Here is a 19,275-nt window from a genome sequence, read left to right as displayed (position 1 = left end):
ATAAACCAAATAAACACACTAAATTCAATTAAAGTTCATTTCATATTTCTCCAAATTCCTATGTGATGCAGTCAAACTGAAATGAGTTTTGTGTAGAGCTTGATGCTGACTACCTGATCACCAACAATTTTTCAGGGAGTAAAACGTTAAAAAAACAAAAAAAAAGTTTGTCAGTGCTATATGATATTATAATTAGAGCTCTAAATATTGACACTTGTATTTTGCTGCATCTGAGGATGGCAGCTTTTAATTTGGAAGTTAAATCAGGCAATAAGGAATAATAGAAAACTAATGGCATCCTTGAGCGAAATATACTTAGTGCTGCAAAGTCATTTAGTCAGCAAATGAGTAACAACTTGTCACTTTAAATTCAACTTTTCTAAAGAATTCTTCAAACTTTTTTTTAAGAGCCTCTAATTTATTAAATTAAGTTCTTAAATTCTAATAACAAATGCAGATTGACAACTTCCACTAGCTGCATTGGTAGCATTTTGTAAGAAATAGCTGAGAATTAATACTGAAGATCAGTAAAATGACAATAATTTTAACTTACATTTTTTTAATTTGCATTTTCCTTCAGGGTAACTCTTAGATATGTTTTTTTATCTTCACCTACATATACCATGTACATTAATACAGTATACAGGGAAACTATTGCAACATAAACATGATTTACCTTTGTGTACTGCACATTGAACATCTTGAAATAATCTCTGGTTCTGACTGTTCTGTCTGTGTCAGGATGTGAGTCCATGGGCACAATAACTCAAATATCAACCACCTAATTTGAATGAAATGTGGAACTGTACTAAAAATGGCAGAAATGTGTGTGTACATTTTGCTTTATGAAGGTAACTGCATATTTATAGGTCAGTAATTAATTTCAGTGTTTTATCTATCTATCTATTGTCACAAGAACGAGACATGGACAGATAAAGAGTTGGGGCAGCCACCTGTATAATGTGGTATCCTGGCTGCAAAAGGTCGTTTTATCAAAACAAACAGCACTGAAGTGCATTCAACCGAGTCCAGTACAAGACTGAGGGAACAAAGGAAAAGGGGCAGGTTTTAAAGGGGGAGACAGGAAGTGAGGTCATATGGATCTGGCACGTGGTCTTCCACCATTGGTTCGTAGCCGGAGGTGACATCAGAGGGACTGGAGCTGGTGTGGCCGACTTCCATTGGCTCAGTCCCGGAAGTGATGTCAGGAGAGCCAGGTGAAATCCCCCGGGGATGGTCTACAGGCAAGGGAGAAAAAGAGTCAGTGCACTCTGCCACACCCCGGCATGCCTCCAAACTGCCTTCACTCAAGCCCTTTAGCTGCCTCCCATGCGCACGTGTGTGACACTATCTATCTATCTATCTATCTATCTATTTATCTATCTATCTATCTATCTATCTATCTATCTATCTATCTATCTATCTATCTATCTATCTATCTATCTATCTATCTATCTATCTATCTATCTAATTAGTTTTTCCCTTCTTTTATTTTCTTTACAAATGTGTACTAGTGCAAATATTGCATTAATGACAGTTTGAGATATTTTTATTTTTGCATAGCACTATAACTCAGTTTTGATAAGTTTCCAATTAACACCTCATTTTTCTTCTGCTAGTACCTTTTTGACTTCAGTTTTTGCTGATTGGTATTGTTGTGCTTCCACAACACCCAAAAACAGTCATATTTAGGAGGAAGGTATAAAGCATTATGTTCAGTAATCCTGGCAAAGCAGATGACATGAAGGTTAACAGATGGTGCAATTAATGACAAATTCTTTCCACTGTCTTTGTGGAGTTTTCATAATTTCACCATATCTGTGCAAATTTAATCCAGATGCTGTATTTTCAGATTGCAATTACATCTAAAAGTCATACAGGTTAGATTCACTGGGTAGTCTAAATTGCTTAGAGTGATAATCTGTGAACTAATAAATAAAAAACCGAAATGGATGATTTATGGCAATTGAAGTAATATTTCTAGTGATTTTCTTTTGTAAAGGGTGCAGTACAGCACACAATGTAATCAGAATATGCTGTTTAAAAGACCCATGCACCCATTCCCATACTTGGGTAGGAGGCTGACAAAGGGGATTGTTTTGACCAGCTAAACAGAAGATGTAGTTGGCTGGGAAGGATGGGAGTTACTTACCTTGCCAGGAAGCCAGTATAGTGTATGGGTACAATGGGGCATCTCATCTAGGATGGTTAGTGTTCCCTTACACGACCCAGAACTCCTTCAAGGAGGTAATATGGACTCCTGGGTTAGGTTTAGGGAAGTCGAATTCAGTAAAGGAGGTGGACAAAGCTCACCTTGGAGGAGTAGAGGATGAAAAAGAAATAAGAAAACAGATTGTATTGTGTATTGTAAACAAAAAGGCCTGGTTCCAGGTATTTTGTTAATTAAAAATTGTCATCTGAACCCAGGACTGTAGTTGTAATTTTGTCTCAGGTTTGAGGCCTAATGAACGCCAACTGGCCACAGCTTATAGCATGACTTAATTATTTTATAGTGGCTGACATACTGTATAAATATATAACTGATTCTTTATCCAAGGACAATGCAGTGTCATGAAAAGACCTTCTAATCATCAGGATCATGCAGAAAGGTCAACTCATTCAGTGATATCTTAAGGTCAAAAAGCAAGCATTTGTCTGTGGATTATGGTACAAGTGGCTTCAACAACTTTTTATCATTTTGATTTAGTTGTTTGTGATATTATACAGCAGACCAACATACACATTAATGCAGTTGATGCATTGTGAATTGTGGCATCAATACATAGAAACTTAGCAGCCCTGAGATGTGCACTTCAGAGCCACCATGAACTCATGTAATGATACTGTGCCAGTCAAACCTTATTTGTTTCTTAAAGGCTAATCCCTGAGTATAAGATAACTCTAGGATAGTACAGCATCGGACTATTACAGGAATGATTCCAGCACACCAGATGGTATCACTTTATCACGTTTTGCTATTTCCTAATTCTATTTTCTCTCTGCATAGCAAAGGTACTTCCTACATTCTGTTACAACATTCTTTTTAGGAGAATTTTTAATATTGACTGGTAAATTCTGGCACATGAAATGTATACTCTTAATTATACTATCTGGTGTTTTTGTATATATAATAAAGAAAATCAGTGCATTCACTCATTAAATAGATGCAAAACACCTTTGAAAATATTAAATTCAGGTTAATGAATAAAATCAGATACTAAAGGTGAATCCTTTATCAGTGAATGTTTTTTAATCAAGCATGGGAGCTCAAATTTAAGAGATGCTAATTCACAATGAAAAGTTTATGGGAGGGGAAGTCATTATATGTTTGAGGTTTTCCACCTGGTCTCCTGGATATCTTATATATATTGTAAGAAGATGCCATATAGCACCTGACCCGACACAGATTGGACACGGGAGGCACGGGTAAAATAAACAAAACATTTATTTTCTTTAGCTGGAGGGCATGTCTTCCTCATAATCCCTCCAGCCGCAACACAGTTCCAAGCACAGTAATCAGCACCAAAACACTCTCTTCTCTCACCACCACCACTCCTCCTCCTCAGCAAGCTTTGTCCACCTCCTCCTGACTCTAGCCACTGGGTGGTGGTCGCTGGCTCCCTTTTATCAGGCACCCGGAAGTGCTCCAGGTGGTTGATTGCCAACATCCGGCTGAACTTCTGAGTAAGGCGAAACCAGTGCCCAAAAGGGGCCAGCTACTCCTGTTGCAGCACCGTCTGGCGGAACCTGCGGAACCCCACAGAGCTGCACAGAACTCCAAAGCCCATGAAGCCCTGGGGGAGTCCAAGGCACCACTGAAACCCAGGGAGGCTGCCATCTAGCGTCAGGGGGAGATACTGGGCTTCCCTTGTCCAGATGTGGTGAAGGGGCGTCCTGGTCAGGCATGGGCCTCGGCCATCCATCACAATATATATATATATATATATTGTGAATGATAGGGGCGTCCTCGCTCCCTTGAACCCCTGTCCACGACTCCAGACACCAGGTAAAAGTGCTCAAATCAACTTTATTTTGTTTCCACAGTGTACAAAGCACACTCTCCTCCACAATACTCATATAAATCACTAATACTAATCACAAATACACAAATAACCAATCCTCCAGCTCCCAGACGCGTTGCCACCCTTCCACCCAGCTCAGCTCATTGTCTGCGAGTTCCCATAGTCCTTTTATACCTCCTGACCCGGAAGTGTTTCTGCCCACTAGTCCACAATTCCTTATTCCTTCCGGGTCCGGGTATATAGTCCCTTTCTTCAACCCGGAAGTCCGTCGCTCTTCCTGTGACGAACCTCCGGGTCACAGGGCATGAAGAAGGTCTCGGTCCTCCCTGCAGCTCCCTCCTGTGGCCCCCATGGCATCCAGCAGGGCTTTGCATAAAAACTCCAATGTCCATGATGCCCTGCTGGTCTTCTGGGGACCTCCACGCTGCAAGGAGGGCTCCACCTGGCGGCTTGGGGTATTGGCCGGGATAAATAGCTGGCCATCCTTTACATATATATATATATATATATATATATATATATATATATATATATATATATATATATATATATATATATATATATATATATATATATATATATTTGAATGCATTCATCTGGCAAATGGTAGCTTGCTTAATTATTTAAATTTAGAAAACTATGCATCATACAAAGATGCTGCTGATATTTTTGTCAGACAATGAAACTATTGGCGAGCCCCCTGACAAGGGCTTTACTGTACCAACTATAATCTAAAGGCTGGTTTTAAAATGGAAATGTTTTTCTTTGTTATACAGAAAAAAATCTAATCTCAAAGTGAAACTATTATTATTGAACTTAGATACTCCACTTGGTACTGAAGTTTTACCGCAGAGAGGTCTTTAAAATGCTTGAGATAATGTCTGAGCTTCAGCAGCTGTTATTATGTGCTTAGGATAATTTTCACCTTTCCTTTTACATGCTTTTAAGATGACTAAGGCCACTGGGGATTATACAATAACCAGTAAAAATTGAAAATAAGGCAATTATCATTCTAAAGAAGTAGCCCAATTTTAGGCATCCATTTTACTGCTTGTAATTGTTGAAAAGGATTGGGGGGACAGGGGCGGTGTTGAAAAACATTAAAATAATTCCTTGGTATGTTCCTCTTTCATCAGTGTTGTTAATGCATCAAATGTATTTTAAATGGCAGTAGAGCAGCAGTAAAGAATAATCTTTACCTACTTATTTTTAAAACCCTTAAAATGCAACTTTGCATATTCGGTTTAAGGTGTATTAGCTTTAGGTGCTTTATAAATGAACTGAGGTGTATAAATGGCTCGATTACTCTGAATGGTTGACTGTAAGCACTATCCAGATATATGCTATTAAATTGAGTGTTGAGACTAAAATGGCCCATGAAAGTGAACACGTCTGGTAAATGAGTGCGCCCTGCAATCCCATAGTTCCTGCCTTGAGCATAATGTGGCTGGGATAGAATCCAACCTCATGTGAACCTGTAATGGAAAATGTGCAGTTAGAAATTGAAATGGCATATACAATACTGAGCAAAGGTCTTAGGCCAATCTTGAAGGTTTGTTATGTAAGCAGTTAAGTATTTATTTCCTCATAACGTTACAGTAAGCACACATATACAATAATATTTTAAAAAGTAGTAAGAATTTTTTGAGTTTTACAAAAGCATTAATATCTTGTGACATAGCAATAAAAACACAGGTTGGGGACCAAAACCTCTCCTCAAAGCACCCCTGCCATTCCATGTGTTAAATTTATCAGCAGTATGCCTGATTCAAATTAATAGATTTATAGGATCACTATTGTCACATCTTCATAGTAAAGTGAAATTCTTAATGATGCAGTGATTAGCCAAACCAGGTGTACTAGGGGAACAATTTAAGAAATAAACAGAAGTATTAAATGGTAAGAATAAATATGGGGGCGCCTTTGGGACATGTTTGGAAATGCTTCCCTCTCATCAGCATTATTAACACAGTTAAACAGATGTAAAAGTCATAGTTTTGTATCAACAAAGCTACAATCTGTGTGCAACAGCACATCAAACTGGATTTTCAAAATGTGGTGTTTAAGCTGGAAGACCAGAAACAGCTGTTTGCTTCTGATGAACTAAAAGTCACTCCCTTAAAGTACAGAAAAAGATGAGACTTCATTATCTGACAGAGATATCTGTCATCAAAATACATGCTTTGTCCATGCAAAGACATTTTAAAAGAAATGGTGTTACACCTCACACCTCACACCTGGACAAACTGAGGAAGGCGGGCTCTATTGTAGGCACGGAGCTGGACAGTTTGACATCCGTGACAGAGCGACGGGCACTGAGCAGGCACCAGTCAATCATGGAGAATCCACTGCATCCACTAAACATTGTCATCTCCAGGCAGAGGAGCAGCTTCAGCGACAAACTGCTGTCACTGTCCTGCTCCACTGACAGACTGAGGAGATCGTTCCTCCCCCACACTATGCGACTCTTCAATTCCACCCCATTGGGTTAAACACTAACATTATTCAAAGTTATTGTCTATTTTACCTGCATTTTTATTACTCTTTAATTTAATATTGTTTTTTGTATCAGTATGCTGCTGCTGGATTATGTGAATTTCTCCTTGGGATTAATAAATTATCTATCTATCTATCTGTCTATCTATCTAAGTAGTGTTGCAAATGATAAACCATTCTTACAGAAAGGTAACAAGCAGAAGAGATTTCAGTATGGAAGTAGACATAACACATGGAAGGACCACTAGAGACATAAAATGTTAAGGCATGATGAGTCCAAATTGATTTTCTTTTTGAGATAACTCAACTGAGATAACTAACTTAAAAGTAATTTTCTTGATTTTTGCGCAGTACTGTATGTGTAATTCTGCCTACTCTAACAATGTATTATAGAATCCTGTTTGTATATTTTTAAAGGCTATCGTGCCATCTTTAAGTATTTTTTATGCTCATCCTGTCTTAATAAGGGACTCCAATTTATTTCCACAATACGTTTGACAGAATATACTGCAATATTTTTTCCATACATCTGAAACCCTTTACTTTTACACAGGAACAAGTTTATTGACTTAGAGAGGAACAGCTTGGCCTTAGTTTAACATGATTCATTGGGATTTTGTTTCTTTTTTAGATGTACCAGAAAGGAGAACTGTGAACGTTCCACGGAACCCCGAAGATTTGCATCTGACATCAAGCAGTGTGTGAGGCTCAGTGTACACCCTAATAATATTTCAGTTTCACAGTACAGCGTGCTGGTGAGTTTTATTGCTTTATTCTGTTCATATGTCTTGTTCCTCTTTTGAGAAGATATATTACACATTGTTTTTGTTTTAATTGATTTTTTTTTAATTTATAAGAGCAGTAACCACCATTGTGTAAGAGCTGGCAAAGTCAATGAACACACACGTGGTACCATCTTAAAAAAAAACTAAGATAAGGTCAAGTAAAGAGTTATTGTCAGGGAAATAAAGAGGCCAGAAATATTGTAAGGAAGCAACAGGAGGTAATAAAGAACTGCTTTCGACTGGTGTGAGAAAACGTGAAAGTGAGAAATCCATTCACATAACAAACCAAAGGTGTCTGTAAGCGCTTGATCAACAGGCCATCTGTGATCTCTTCTTTCTTTTCTTTGATGTCATTATTTGCGTTTCTCCCCATCTAAATCTTTATCTATTCATCTTAATATGAGCTTATCAGGCTGATTGATTTTGCATTACACCAAACTGTACATTTATTTGATTTGAAATCTATTATTTTTGTCCTTGAAATCTGCTATTCAGTGTTTTTTGTTGCATTAGGGTTAGGCATGTAACAAAAAAAGAAAAGACAAAGAAAGTGCCAGTATGATGTCATAAAGGCAATTTTCCTTTTAGATGATTTTTACTATCTTTAACCTTTGGATGCTTTTTAAAAAAAAACATGCTTAGCAATGTGTGAAGTGTCTTGTTGACTACTGTGAAATAGTTTATACTGTCTTTTTTCACAATATCTTAAGCAAGACATTTATTTTTTTAAATTACAATACTACAATGCATGCTATTATTGTAAAGTAGTGAATGATATACTTTGACCTTCACCTTTGATTCCTTTAAAATCTTCCAACCAGTTTTGGGTCCCAAGAGATACCAGCTATAAGTCTCACAACCTGTTAGGAAAGTATAGACTAACATCTTATGATCGGTTCACAGAACACACTGGTAAATTACTTTTGCAGTGAAGTTCCTTCACACAGGGGACTATTATAACTTAAAAACGTTCAGTTCTTCTGCTTTTCTGAGATTTGTCAGAAGATATAAAAGCATGTTTTACTTTACAAGTGCTTCTGGGAGTCTTAGTACAGAAAATGTAGACTTCATTTGAAGTTCAGCATACTCATTGTGGCTTTTCATCAATGACTGGAGAACTAAATTCTTTTTGTGAAATGCATTTGGCTGATTCTGGACATTTTGAAGAAAGTTTTCATTTTTAAACTCTTGACAATCAGTGATTGGTATATTGATTCTTTTGAGAGAAAGCATATAAGGAAAGGCCTATATATTATGTTTATATGAATGAAAAATATTTCATATTACTTCTGAAAAAGAACACATACTGTTCTGTTCAGAGGCAATATGGGAAAAGAAGTGTTCTAATGAGTGTAAAATGTTTCATACTATGAGATGAGAACTACAAAACTTTTCATGAGGCAGTCAGGTAATAATGAATCTCTTATACTCACTGTATGGCTCGTTAATCGACTGCATAATGAGTGGAGACCAAAGAAATAAATGGCATTTATGAAATCTTTTAGTGGTCTGTGTTGGAATATTGCAGGTGATTTAAGAAGTTATACCGCTACAGAACCTAGTGTGTCATAGAAAAGCAAACAGCCAGACATGCAGAAAATTGTCTGTGTCCTAACCAATTAGATTTTTCTGTAATAAACTTAAGTATGGTTGAAATTTGTTTTGTAAATGAAGCAGACTGGTCTTTCAAAGGACAGAGAAAGAATTTAAGAAAGAGAGTGGGTGAGAGAGAGTGCACACTTCGGACTAAGCAGAACTCATTTACCAAAGGCTGAGATCACTATCAAATTGAAAGGCCAATATTGGGTATTAGGGTGGCACGGTGGCGCAGTGGACCTGGGTTCGCTTCCCGGGTCCTCCCTGCGTGGAGTTTGCATGTTCACCCCGTGTCTGTGTGGGTTTCCTCTGGGTGCTCCGGTTTCCTCCCACAGTCCAAAGACATACAGGTTAGGTGCATTGCCGATTCTAAGTTGTCCCTAGTTTGTGCTTGGTGTGTGTGTGTGCGTGCCCTGCGGTGGGCTGGCGCCCTGCCCGGGGTTTGTTTCCTGCCTTACTCCCTGTGTTGGCTGGGATTGGCTCCAGCAGACCCCCGTGACCCTGTAGTTAGAATATAGCGGGTTGGTTAATGGATGGATGGATATTGGGTATTAAAACCAAAAACAGTCTCAATTTGAATTTCACAACCAAAAAAGTCACAGGGAGTAAAATCTGGTGAAAATCTGGTAGGTTTTAAGCAACACCCATAATGTTTAGGTCCAAAAAATTCTTTGAACGATAACCCAATTAGTATAGATGCACTGTCAAGATGCAAAATGCAGTTTTGTTTGAACCGTTGTTCCAAGCATTTTTTTCCTAATGGTTTCCCACAGAAGCCTCAGCACTTCATTGTAATATTGTTGATTATCAGTCTCTTCAAGGGGAAACTCTCTTTAACAACAAGTCTGTTAACGTGGAAAAATGTTATCATCGTTTTCTTGATGTTTGATATGACCTGACGTATTTTTTTTCATCTTAGAGAAAAATTCAGTCATTTTTATTATACTTACTTATATTTTTTATTACATTAATCCCTGTGGGCAAATTGTCTTTTCATAGTGCAGGCTCAGCCACTGTATAGCACCCCTGGAGCAATTTTCAGGTTAAGGGCCTTGCTCAAGGGCCCAATGGTGTAAGATCATTTCTGGCAGTAGCAGCAGTTGAACTGGCAATTTTCCAGATACCAGCACAGTTCCTTAACCTCAGAGCCTTCACTCTGCCCAAAGGGGTTACCCATCATGAGCCTGATTGTACAACAAATGTCAGAAATACACATCTCAATCAACTCAGCACAGTGCCACTTTGCAGACTGGTTAACAAATCTGTACCTAGCAGCATAGTCGATAACTATACCCTATTTCCATGCTAAGTTTCTGAAAATTTTGGGTAGTAAAGGGTTCATTTGTAGCGTGCTTTCCAAAACAAACAACTAAAGTACGTTTAAATAGCACTTTAACAGTAAATGCCAAACATGCCATACCAGAATACATATTAAACTAAATGTTACTCTTAACATTACCTGTTAATGTTGCTCACCAAATTAATAAGTTTTGTTAGTCTTCAAGATGTTGCTTTGCTTGTGTTTTTGATTACTCCGAAAGTGCAAGAACTGGAAGAAACAGGGGGTGGATTTTTTTTTTTGGGTAGCCTTTTTAGTAACATATTTCACCTCTGCCCACTACCAACATTTTAGTAAGTTGTCCTACTGAGAAAAACATCTGACCACGCAAGACTAGTTAATTGGTGAGAACAAAACAGACCTAGGATTAAAAAGTACCAAAATATGCCTTATGACTTAGTTTGACTAAAAACGTTTGGTTACTGCCTTGTGGTCTAGAAAAGGCTTTGGTTCCTGTGACAAGGGAATGTAATAAAGCAGTCATCTGAGGTAATTGAGAAACTTTTTATATCTGGGTTTAAACACTTTTTTAACTTACCTGGTTGGTTTGTACCATAAGCTTCCTTTTGTTTCCTTTTCCTCTTGAACTGAGTGATCTAGTGAGTGATGTGCTGGTGTTAACATAAGACTGACTTTTGCAGTTTGTTTTTAATAAAGTTTTTGATTTTTGTTTTGTATAGCTGGTGTTTGTGTTCTTCTCTACCAGCCTATTTTATTCTCTGTCTTATAAACTGCAAGAGGCTTGAATACCATTGGTGTTGCTGTCTTATATTACAGTCCCACAGTTCCACAGTTCCTTAAGCAACCTTTTTTGAATAAATAGTAATCTTCAGTTATGTTTAAGAGGTATATTTTAAACAGTAAGTTGAAACATTTACACCAGGTAGGGAAAGACAAATGGTAATTTTATTATTGTATATAGCTCTCTCATATATTAACAAAAGTGATGACTCAAAGTTATACAGCATATCAATCTAAGTAAGCTAAACTGAAGACCTAATGCTGTGATTCAACTCTGATTCAACCTTTCACCACACGTTCACTGTTGGTTATGTGTGTCATCTACCCACTTAGCTATTAGCATGTTTGACACAAAAAAGGCTAGAGAACAAATATGTTTTGCATGAGGCAGATATTGTAAAGGGTTTTCATTTAGGAGTTGTCAAAAAAATGGCCGTGAGTGTGAGCAGAGTCGATACATACATTATATGTCTTTGTTCATGTTATTAGATCTAAACTATTATCAAAGTCACTAGATATAATGAGTCAAAACCAAGAGTCCTTCTTCTGAATAGTCAAAGTTCAGACATTACACTGTGTGAGTGCATTCTTTTATAGTTCAGTCATGCTAGCACAAGGTCGCCCCACACTGCTAGGCAATCCACCTTTAAAAAACACAGAAAAAGATGAAAAAATATAGCAGCAAGAATTAAAAATACATGAGAACAAAACTAAGCCACAAGAAATTAGATACTTGAAGCTACCAAAATAATGAAAAATTAATGCACATAAACAAAGACAAATAAAAAAAAAATGAATCACCCATATGTTCCTGAAAGTTATTTCAAAGAAAAATATTTATTGTACTCATTTTCTTCACAAGGACCTGCTTTGCCCTTAGTGAAGTTCTTTCCATTAACATTGTTAACATGTTAGGCCATAGAATTGTTATGTCATTTCATCTGATTTCCTTAAGCGGTTTTCCTGGTGAGGGTCACAGTTAGAGCTGTTATGTCCTACTAAATTGGTGGCTTTATGCAAGTCCTCTACAGACATTCTATGTCATACTGTTATTATGTTTGTGGTCATAGCATTGGACTACAAAATATTTTATAAAAATGTGACCATATGTGCCATTGGTTAGGTAAAAAATGTGGAATTTCCTGTTCTTATATACTGTAGTACTATATTTTTATTTGAATGAAAAGTGTAGCTGCGAAAGCATTTTTGAATAAAACACTAAATGATCAAATTAAATAGTCGCAAACAACAACATAAGTATGTTATTATGATTGCTTATAGTTTTTGTTTTAATTTCAGCTAATTTCCATTCTTAATTTCATGTTCTTTCTTTGTACAAAACCCGGCAATTAACACAGACAAAGGAACAATTTTCTAGTGAAAAAAGTAAATCTATGCTTTCATAAAATGCTTTGATAGCATAGGCTGTAACCCAGCACAATATATTTACAGATTCCTGGCGTCCAGCAACCAAACATGGTGCTTAACTCCAGTACTCTGTTTCTTTGTTTTTCAGCTAGGTGACTGTTTGCTTTATGCTGACAAGCTGACCTTTGTATCTGTACTTTGTGAAATGCTGGATCTGGAATGTTCAATTTCAAATGTTTATTTAATGCTGTAGCAAACAAAGTCTTTGTTTTGGCAGACATCTATAAATGCTGGTTGTTAACACTTTTTGGCATGGACATCACATGCTTATGCCATTTTAAGGGTTTCACAATTATACTCCACAGATTTAAAAATCAGCTTGGTTTAACCTAATAAAATGACACATTTTCTGTCCACTGTATATTTATTATATACTGAAGTGTTCTATATACTGTTGACTTTTTAACTATCAGTACATAGTTAATAGGGATTCAAAGTGTAAAAGTCTGAGCATTTTGATGTCCTGGTACAAACACTTCTTTTTCTAATATTATCTCTTTTGTTTCCACATTTTTCTGGTTGTGAAACTAAAAATAATAAAAGATCCATCATTGTACAGTTCAATAGTGCTGTATTTTAATAAACCTGGTAGTACTATCTTTTTTTAATCATGCTTTAATTACATTTCTGTACTCTACTTTTTAGCAGTCATATTTTAATGGTTTACCCTGCACTTTTAGTTGACTTTTGTTTTGGGTACTGCAATGAGAAGTCAAGCAAAACAACGCCTTTTATTGGCTAACTGAAAAGATTACAATATGCAAGCTTTTCAGGTAGCTCAGGCAAGATGTTTGGGTACTACAAAAATTGCTCTTTTACTCTTATTTAACAAGATCTTAACAAACACTTCTTTTGATTTTCTTAACACTTACAAAGCATCAGTAGATAGATTATTCATTGTCGCAGATAGTTTATCATAAAAGGATATTTTAGGAAGCACAATGGGGCCTCAGCTAAAAGAAGCTGAACTTCTTTTAAATGAGAATAGTGCCAGATGTAACTTCATTCTGCTTTTCTGAATGCACTGATTTCTTTTATTCTAGTTCCGTCTAGTTTTTAAACTTCTGACAATCTAGATGCATATTTATCAAGTATCTCAGAATTACTCCTAGGAATTTCAATAAAAGTCACGCTAGGATAAAAATTTGTCCTACCTCAGAATAGGACATGAGACATATTTATGAATTGTCTTAATCCCCGTCCCAGCTAAGAGTAGGAATTCATGTCTAAATGAATGACTTTGCAATTGTACGCCACCTATTGCCATAAATTGGCACTTACTGTATATTAACATTTTGTATTTTTATGATACTAATGCTAAGACTTCACCACAATGATATTAATAATATTCAAAGTAGTAGGAGAAAAAGAAGGAAAACTTAATTAGGTAGGATACCATGCAAAGTTGCTCATAATTGTTGCCACTTGATTGCAACAACATCAAAAGTAACGAGCACTGAGATGGAAAGGGAAAAATACACCAGATGAGAGTTCAGTCCAATAGTAGGTATTTTTATTTAATAATGAATGATCCACAGTCATACTTTCAAATGAATCACCTTTCTGCTGTTATGGCCATGGAAAGCACCAGGTAAAGTAACAGTTGCTGAAACTAGCCATACCTATAAGTTGTCCTCTCTCTTCCTTTGTACTGTTCCTCTTCCTCTGTGCCATGCTGTGTCACTCTCTGTAATTCCCCCTTGTCTTCTGTGAGGCTCTGTTTATTTAATGCTCCCGGAGACCCACCCTGCCTTCTTCAACCTTCCCAAGCTTGTTTAGTATAACATGAACATTCAAGAGGGTCATGGAATGCAAATCTCAGTGTCCTTAAGTGGCATTTTTCTGCCAATCACCCATCCATCCCTGTTTATCTTTAGGGAAATATGCTTGCTAGTACAGTATAGTTTGCATCCATAAACACCTGCGTATTGATACTTTAATAATGCGTGCTATTCACATATGCATGCTTATTTAAACTTGGGGTAGTGATCTTTATGTGCATGCTGATTTGCATGAATGTAGCTTGTTTTAAAGTTAACTCACATGGAGCAGGGAGGAAATGTATGAATCATTGCATTACCTCACACATTTGTAAGGGGTGTTCAAAGCTTGGTGCAGAATTTGAGAAATGGATGGTTTTGACATACCTAAAGCGTTGTTATTTCAAACTGTATTTTCCCTGTGGCCAAAACATTATCAACATGTTGCACCTAACACAAACAGGCAAGGACACAAGGTAAAAGCCTAGAGTTTTTATTCATAGGAAACTTTTTAAAACAAGTGTTTCCCACCACTACAGCTACAAGTGTATACAATAAGCACACCCTTTGTCCTCTATCTCTCTCCCAGTCACTCTTCAACTGCCTCCTCCACACCTCCACTCAAGCATTGTTCACATTCCTCCTGACTTTGGCCCATCCTAGTGAGGCAGGCATCTACTTTTATCTCCCACCCAGGAGTACTTCCGATCTTCTGCACACTTGGTTTCAAAAGCACTTCCAGGTGAGACAGAAACCCCATGAAGTAGGGCGCCCCAGTCCCTGCCGCATTCCCTGGCAGCACCCAAAAGGGCTGAGTTGAGGAATTCCATGTCCCATGGTGCCCTGTTGGAATCCAAGGCACTGCTGCAACTCAGGGGGGATGCCATGTAGTACTCCGGGGAAGATAATGTACTGTGTACACTCTCTCTCCAGGTCCTTTCATTCTGAGGGTGACCTGGCTGGGTAAGGCTGCAAGCCGTCCCTCATAACATTCATTCTGGCTAACAATAAATGGCTTCTCCATGCAGATGGGTCGATTACATTTTGAACAAGATTTGTTACGAATATTATTTCATCTCTGTTAACTCCTTAGTTTTTGTGGGTTCATTGTATTTTTACAAGTTCAATATTTCTTAAAAATTCTGCTTTACCCAGGATTCGAGTTCTGATCTCTGCCTGAGCACAGTCTTTTGGCAACTCCTAGTAAGTTAGGACAAGTCAGCTCACCAGCGCTCCTAAATTTTGGAGCAGTTGGGGTAGTTTTCTAACATAAGAAAACTGATCAAATTATTTACTTCTACCTCTAAAAGTAGGACCAAATTTGTGTCTGAGATGTTCAAGCCACTTAGGACTGTTTTCTTACTCTGAGACACTTGATAAATATGGGCATAGCACTTGCGTCTATAGTGGAAGCACTGAATAGAAGGCAAGATCCAGCTTTCAACAGGATATCAGCCCAACAACGGGCATATTCACACACTGACCCAAAATCATCTATAATATGTTACTTTACAGTTAACCAAACATCTCAGAGATGTCAGAGAATATCAGAATACATTTAGAAAAGCCATACAGGCAGGTGCAGAGTGAACACACTTTCAACTGGTAATGACTTTACAAGGAATCAAGTTCAGGTTCTGTGAAGCTGGGAGGCAGCAGCCACTGTTCTACCATGCTATCCCAATTATTTCAAAATCAAGTTCATGTTCAAATGTATTGTTACTTACTGTACACTGTTGTGTAAAATAAAATTTACCTAGTTTAAAAGAAAACTTTTCATTTCTTAGACTATTATGACAATTTGACATCTGTTGTTTTTAAAGATGTGCAGTGACTTATTGCCTTTAACATACTAGTGAAATAATAGCTAGATATTGGTTTATATTAAGGAATTTAAAACACATTTTCTTATGATAACAAGTTTCTGCAGGTGGTAGTGTCATACTTTGTCCAATCTTCTAAGCAGATACATGAAATGTTCTCTTCAAAAATGCATTCCTTACTTTATCTTGTAATTAATAGCCTTTGTTTTAAATAAAAGCATGGTGAAGTTGAATCACTTTAAAATAAGGAATTACAATATGTGCATGAATTTTGCTTTCATTTACTAAAGTAACTTAATACTGTATGTAGAGTTCATTTTCATATGTACTTTTTTGGCATGTTTGGAGAGTTGCCAAAATACTGCTTTACTGTGGTAGGGTAGGGCACTGGAACAAATGGTGATGGCCTACAAAAGTCAAGGGAATTTTGGTTACAAATAATGGGGTTTGGACATTTTATTTACCATGATCAAGGCTTTAAACCATTTATATCTGATATGTTGGTATATTAATTTAAAGCCCCCCCTCCAGTAAAGCAATAAGCACATGGAACATATGATGTGATCAATATCATCAGAACTGGTCTTTACCTCAATCTTGGTTCAAAGCATTTAGTTTCTCCAGGTCTTCTAGTTGTTAAGGTCAGTGCCCCATTAAATCCCTTAACAGTATTGTTTTCTTGATTATCTTCATCATTTCCTACTGAGCCCACCTTGAACACTTCTTCTCGTAGAGTGCGACAAAGCCAGGGCTTTTTTCAAATTAGAGAGGTGACAAGAATCTTTTTATTTTTACCTAGCGTTTGTAGGAAGTAACAGTCTTTGAAACTGGATTCTTCCATGTACTTCCAGATACAAATTGCAGACTACAATAACCTTCATTGTTTTTTTTTTTTTCTCTCTCTCTCTCTTGGTGTTAGCACGTTCTGCACTTCTATTACTTTTTCCCTTTAGCTAATTCTTCATATGTTTCTTCTGGGTATTGTGATGCTTAGATACCCTCTCTACAAATTATCATGACTTTTGTGTTTTGAACATTGGTCTTTGGGTAGGATTTCGTGCTTTCTGTGTCTCCTGTATTTATCATTTTTTTCAGTTCTTGCTTAGTATTTAATACCATACCTTCTTTGCCTGAAAAATTTATAGCAATGCTATAAGTAAGAATCTTAGTCTCAGACCACTTCTGATTTGTTTCTGATTATTCCTCCTTTCTAACCAGGTCAGTGTTTGGAATGTACAGTAATACAATGCATAAAGTACTCTTTGTATACAGTGTATTATGGATATGATGGTGATCAACCCTGTATTGGAGTGAAATGGATGAACCAATTGATGTATGCCTTAGTTTTTGTTCTTCTTTGTTTGAATATTTGCAAAGCAAACCCAGAGCCCTGCATTCTGGTGTTTTAATGGCTTAAAATTGAAGAGGGCAGTTAAAGCCTCCTAGCAATTCCTGCAAAGTCTAAATGTTAATTAGGACTTTGCATTTCTTCCCAATGTGATGTAAATTTAAACATGCTTATTTCAGTAAAGTTATATGTACAGTATATCTATAAATGCTATTGTCCTAATCAGTTGTTTTATTGCACTGTATATGCTGTATATATTTTAAACAGCATATCTGTGTTTTTTTTTACTTTCAGAATATTCTAAAGATAGAAGTCTAATAGTCTAGTAGTAGAATAGTCTAAGGCACTGTAATGTATATGTTGTATATATTTTATACAGTATATGTATTGTTTTTTTACTTTTAGAATAGTTGCAAAATAATTTTAATCATGTTCTCTATTAGTCACAGCTTTCTTTTTTTGAGTATCTTTAAACAGGGTAGCATAATAGCACACTGCTGTTGCCTCACAGCTCCATGGAACCGGTTTCAGTTTCTACGTTGGTCTTTTTTAAAATTTGTCTGCGTGGTCTTCACTGATAATTTCTTTAAAAATTCAATAATTAATTGAAGTCAATAAACTGACCCAATCTGAGTGCATGTGGCAGTGTGTTAAGTGTCATTTGCCTTGTACATTGGGTCTGGTTTCTGCCTTCCATGTAGTGCTGCCAGGTTGTTCAACAGCTTCTTGCAGCTATATTAGGGCATAGGTTAAAAATGGAAAAACCTTTTTAAACAATTATTTTATTTTTATTTGTAAATAGTTTGTTAATTGAAGTAGCTTTTAATCACAGTGGGATTCCTTGTCAGGTATGTGTTACCTGACACAGTTTAAGCTTTTCATTAAATCGAATTACCGCTTTTGTTTTAGAAGTTGTGCATTAAGATACATCATGAAGAGTTTTTAAACTATATTGACTGGAATGATAACAGGGATCTTATAACAGCACAATTTACCGGTACTTCCATTTTGTTAATATAAATGTAAGTTTTTCCTTTAACCTTGAGAAATTCCTAGTAACTAAAGGTGAAAGTAAATATGTAAGCAGAGAAAAAAAGAGATATGCTAATCTAAAATAGCTATTTTGTATTTGTTTGTTTATTTATTTAAAATGTAAAGCTTCTTTTTCCCTTTTTAAATGTCATTTCAGTTAATTTTGGAAGCTCATAATGTTCCAGAGCTTTCTGCTGGGGTAAACTGTACATTTGAAGACTTGGCAGAGATGGATGGATTGGTAGTCGGGAACCGAATTACATGTATCTCACCAGCAGAGAAAGAAGTGCCTCGAATCATTACAGATAAAGGTAAGAACAGCCATTTGTCTGTTAGCACGCAGATGAAATACATTCTGTCTTGTACACACGGATTAGAAAAGAAAGTGACTTTCACCTTCCCAACCCCTTCATTATAAAGCTGAGTCACATACCACTTTGATGTGCTAGCCAAAAAACAACTAAATGTCCTAAACTTAGCAGTCACAGCATTGCAAAATGTCTTTCAACAGTGCATAATAACCTTATTTCAAAGGAATATGATCCCGTCATGTTAAACTAAAATACCAACAGCAAGACATTATAAAAATTAAAATAAAATTACAAAATGCCATAGATGATCAATACTTTTATCTCATGTTGAGACTATATGACAGTCTGATTTTCATTTAACTTTTGAATTACGTTTGTATAACCTAAATTTGTCTTAAAACATGAGGTATGTTGGATTACATAATGATAGCTGTGATATTTAATGAAAAGGCATCCAGTTATGAGAATAATTTTAAGAATTACATCTAAATCAATCCATCCAATTTTTTTACATTATTACTCTCAGAAGGGGTTATTAAAATATTGATGCAGCATGGGCATTGTAGAATACAAATGGAAGATTTTTACAGATAT

The 19,275-nt window shown here is 36.5% G+C and overlaps 1 protein-coding gene across 1 annotated transcript in view; it reads left to right on the top strand.

The window, feature by feature from the left end:
* The window catches only part of plxna4 (plexin A4), a 748,931-nt gene that overhangs the window by 519,300 nt on the left and 210,356 nt on the right, over positions 1-19,275 (top strand). Inside the window, exons 6-7 of the mRNA XM_039761357.1 lie at positions 7,150-7,273; positions 18,528-18,681. Coding sequence (XP_039617291.1) covers positions 7,150-7,273; positions 18,528-18,681 — 278 coding nt within the window. The remainder of the gene's footprint in view (positions 1-7,149; positions 7,274-18,527; positions 18,682-19,275) is intronic.

Source organism: Polypterus senegalus, chromosome 8 (genome assembly GCF_016835505.1).
Source record: "Polypterus senegalus isolate Bchr_013 chromosome 8, ASM1683550v1, whole genome shotgun sequence".
In the NCBI taxonomy this organism is placed as follows: Eukaryota; Metazoa; Chordata; class Cladistia; order Polypteriformes; family Polypteridae; genus Polypterus; species Polypterus senegalus.
The sequence above is the reverse complement of the archived record's forward strand: the minus strand, read 5'-3'. Positions and strand labels throughout refer to the sequence as shown.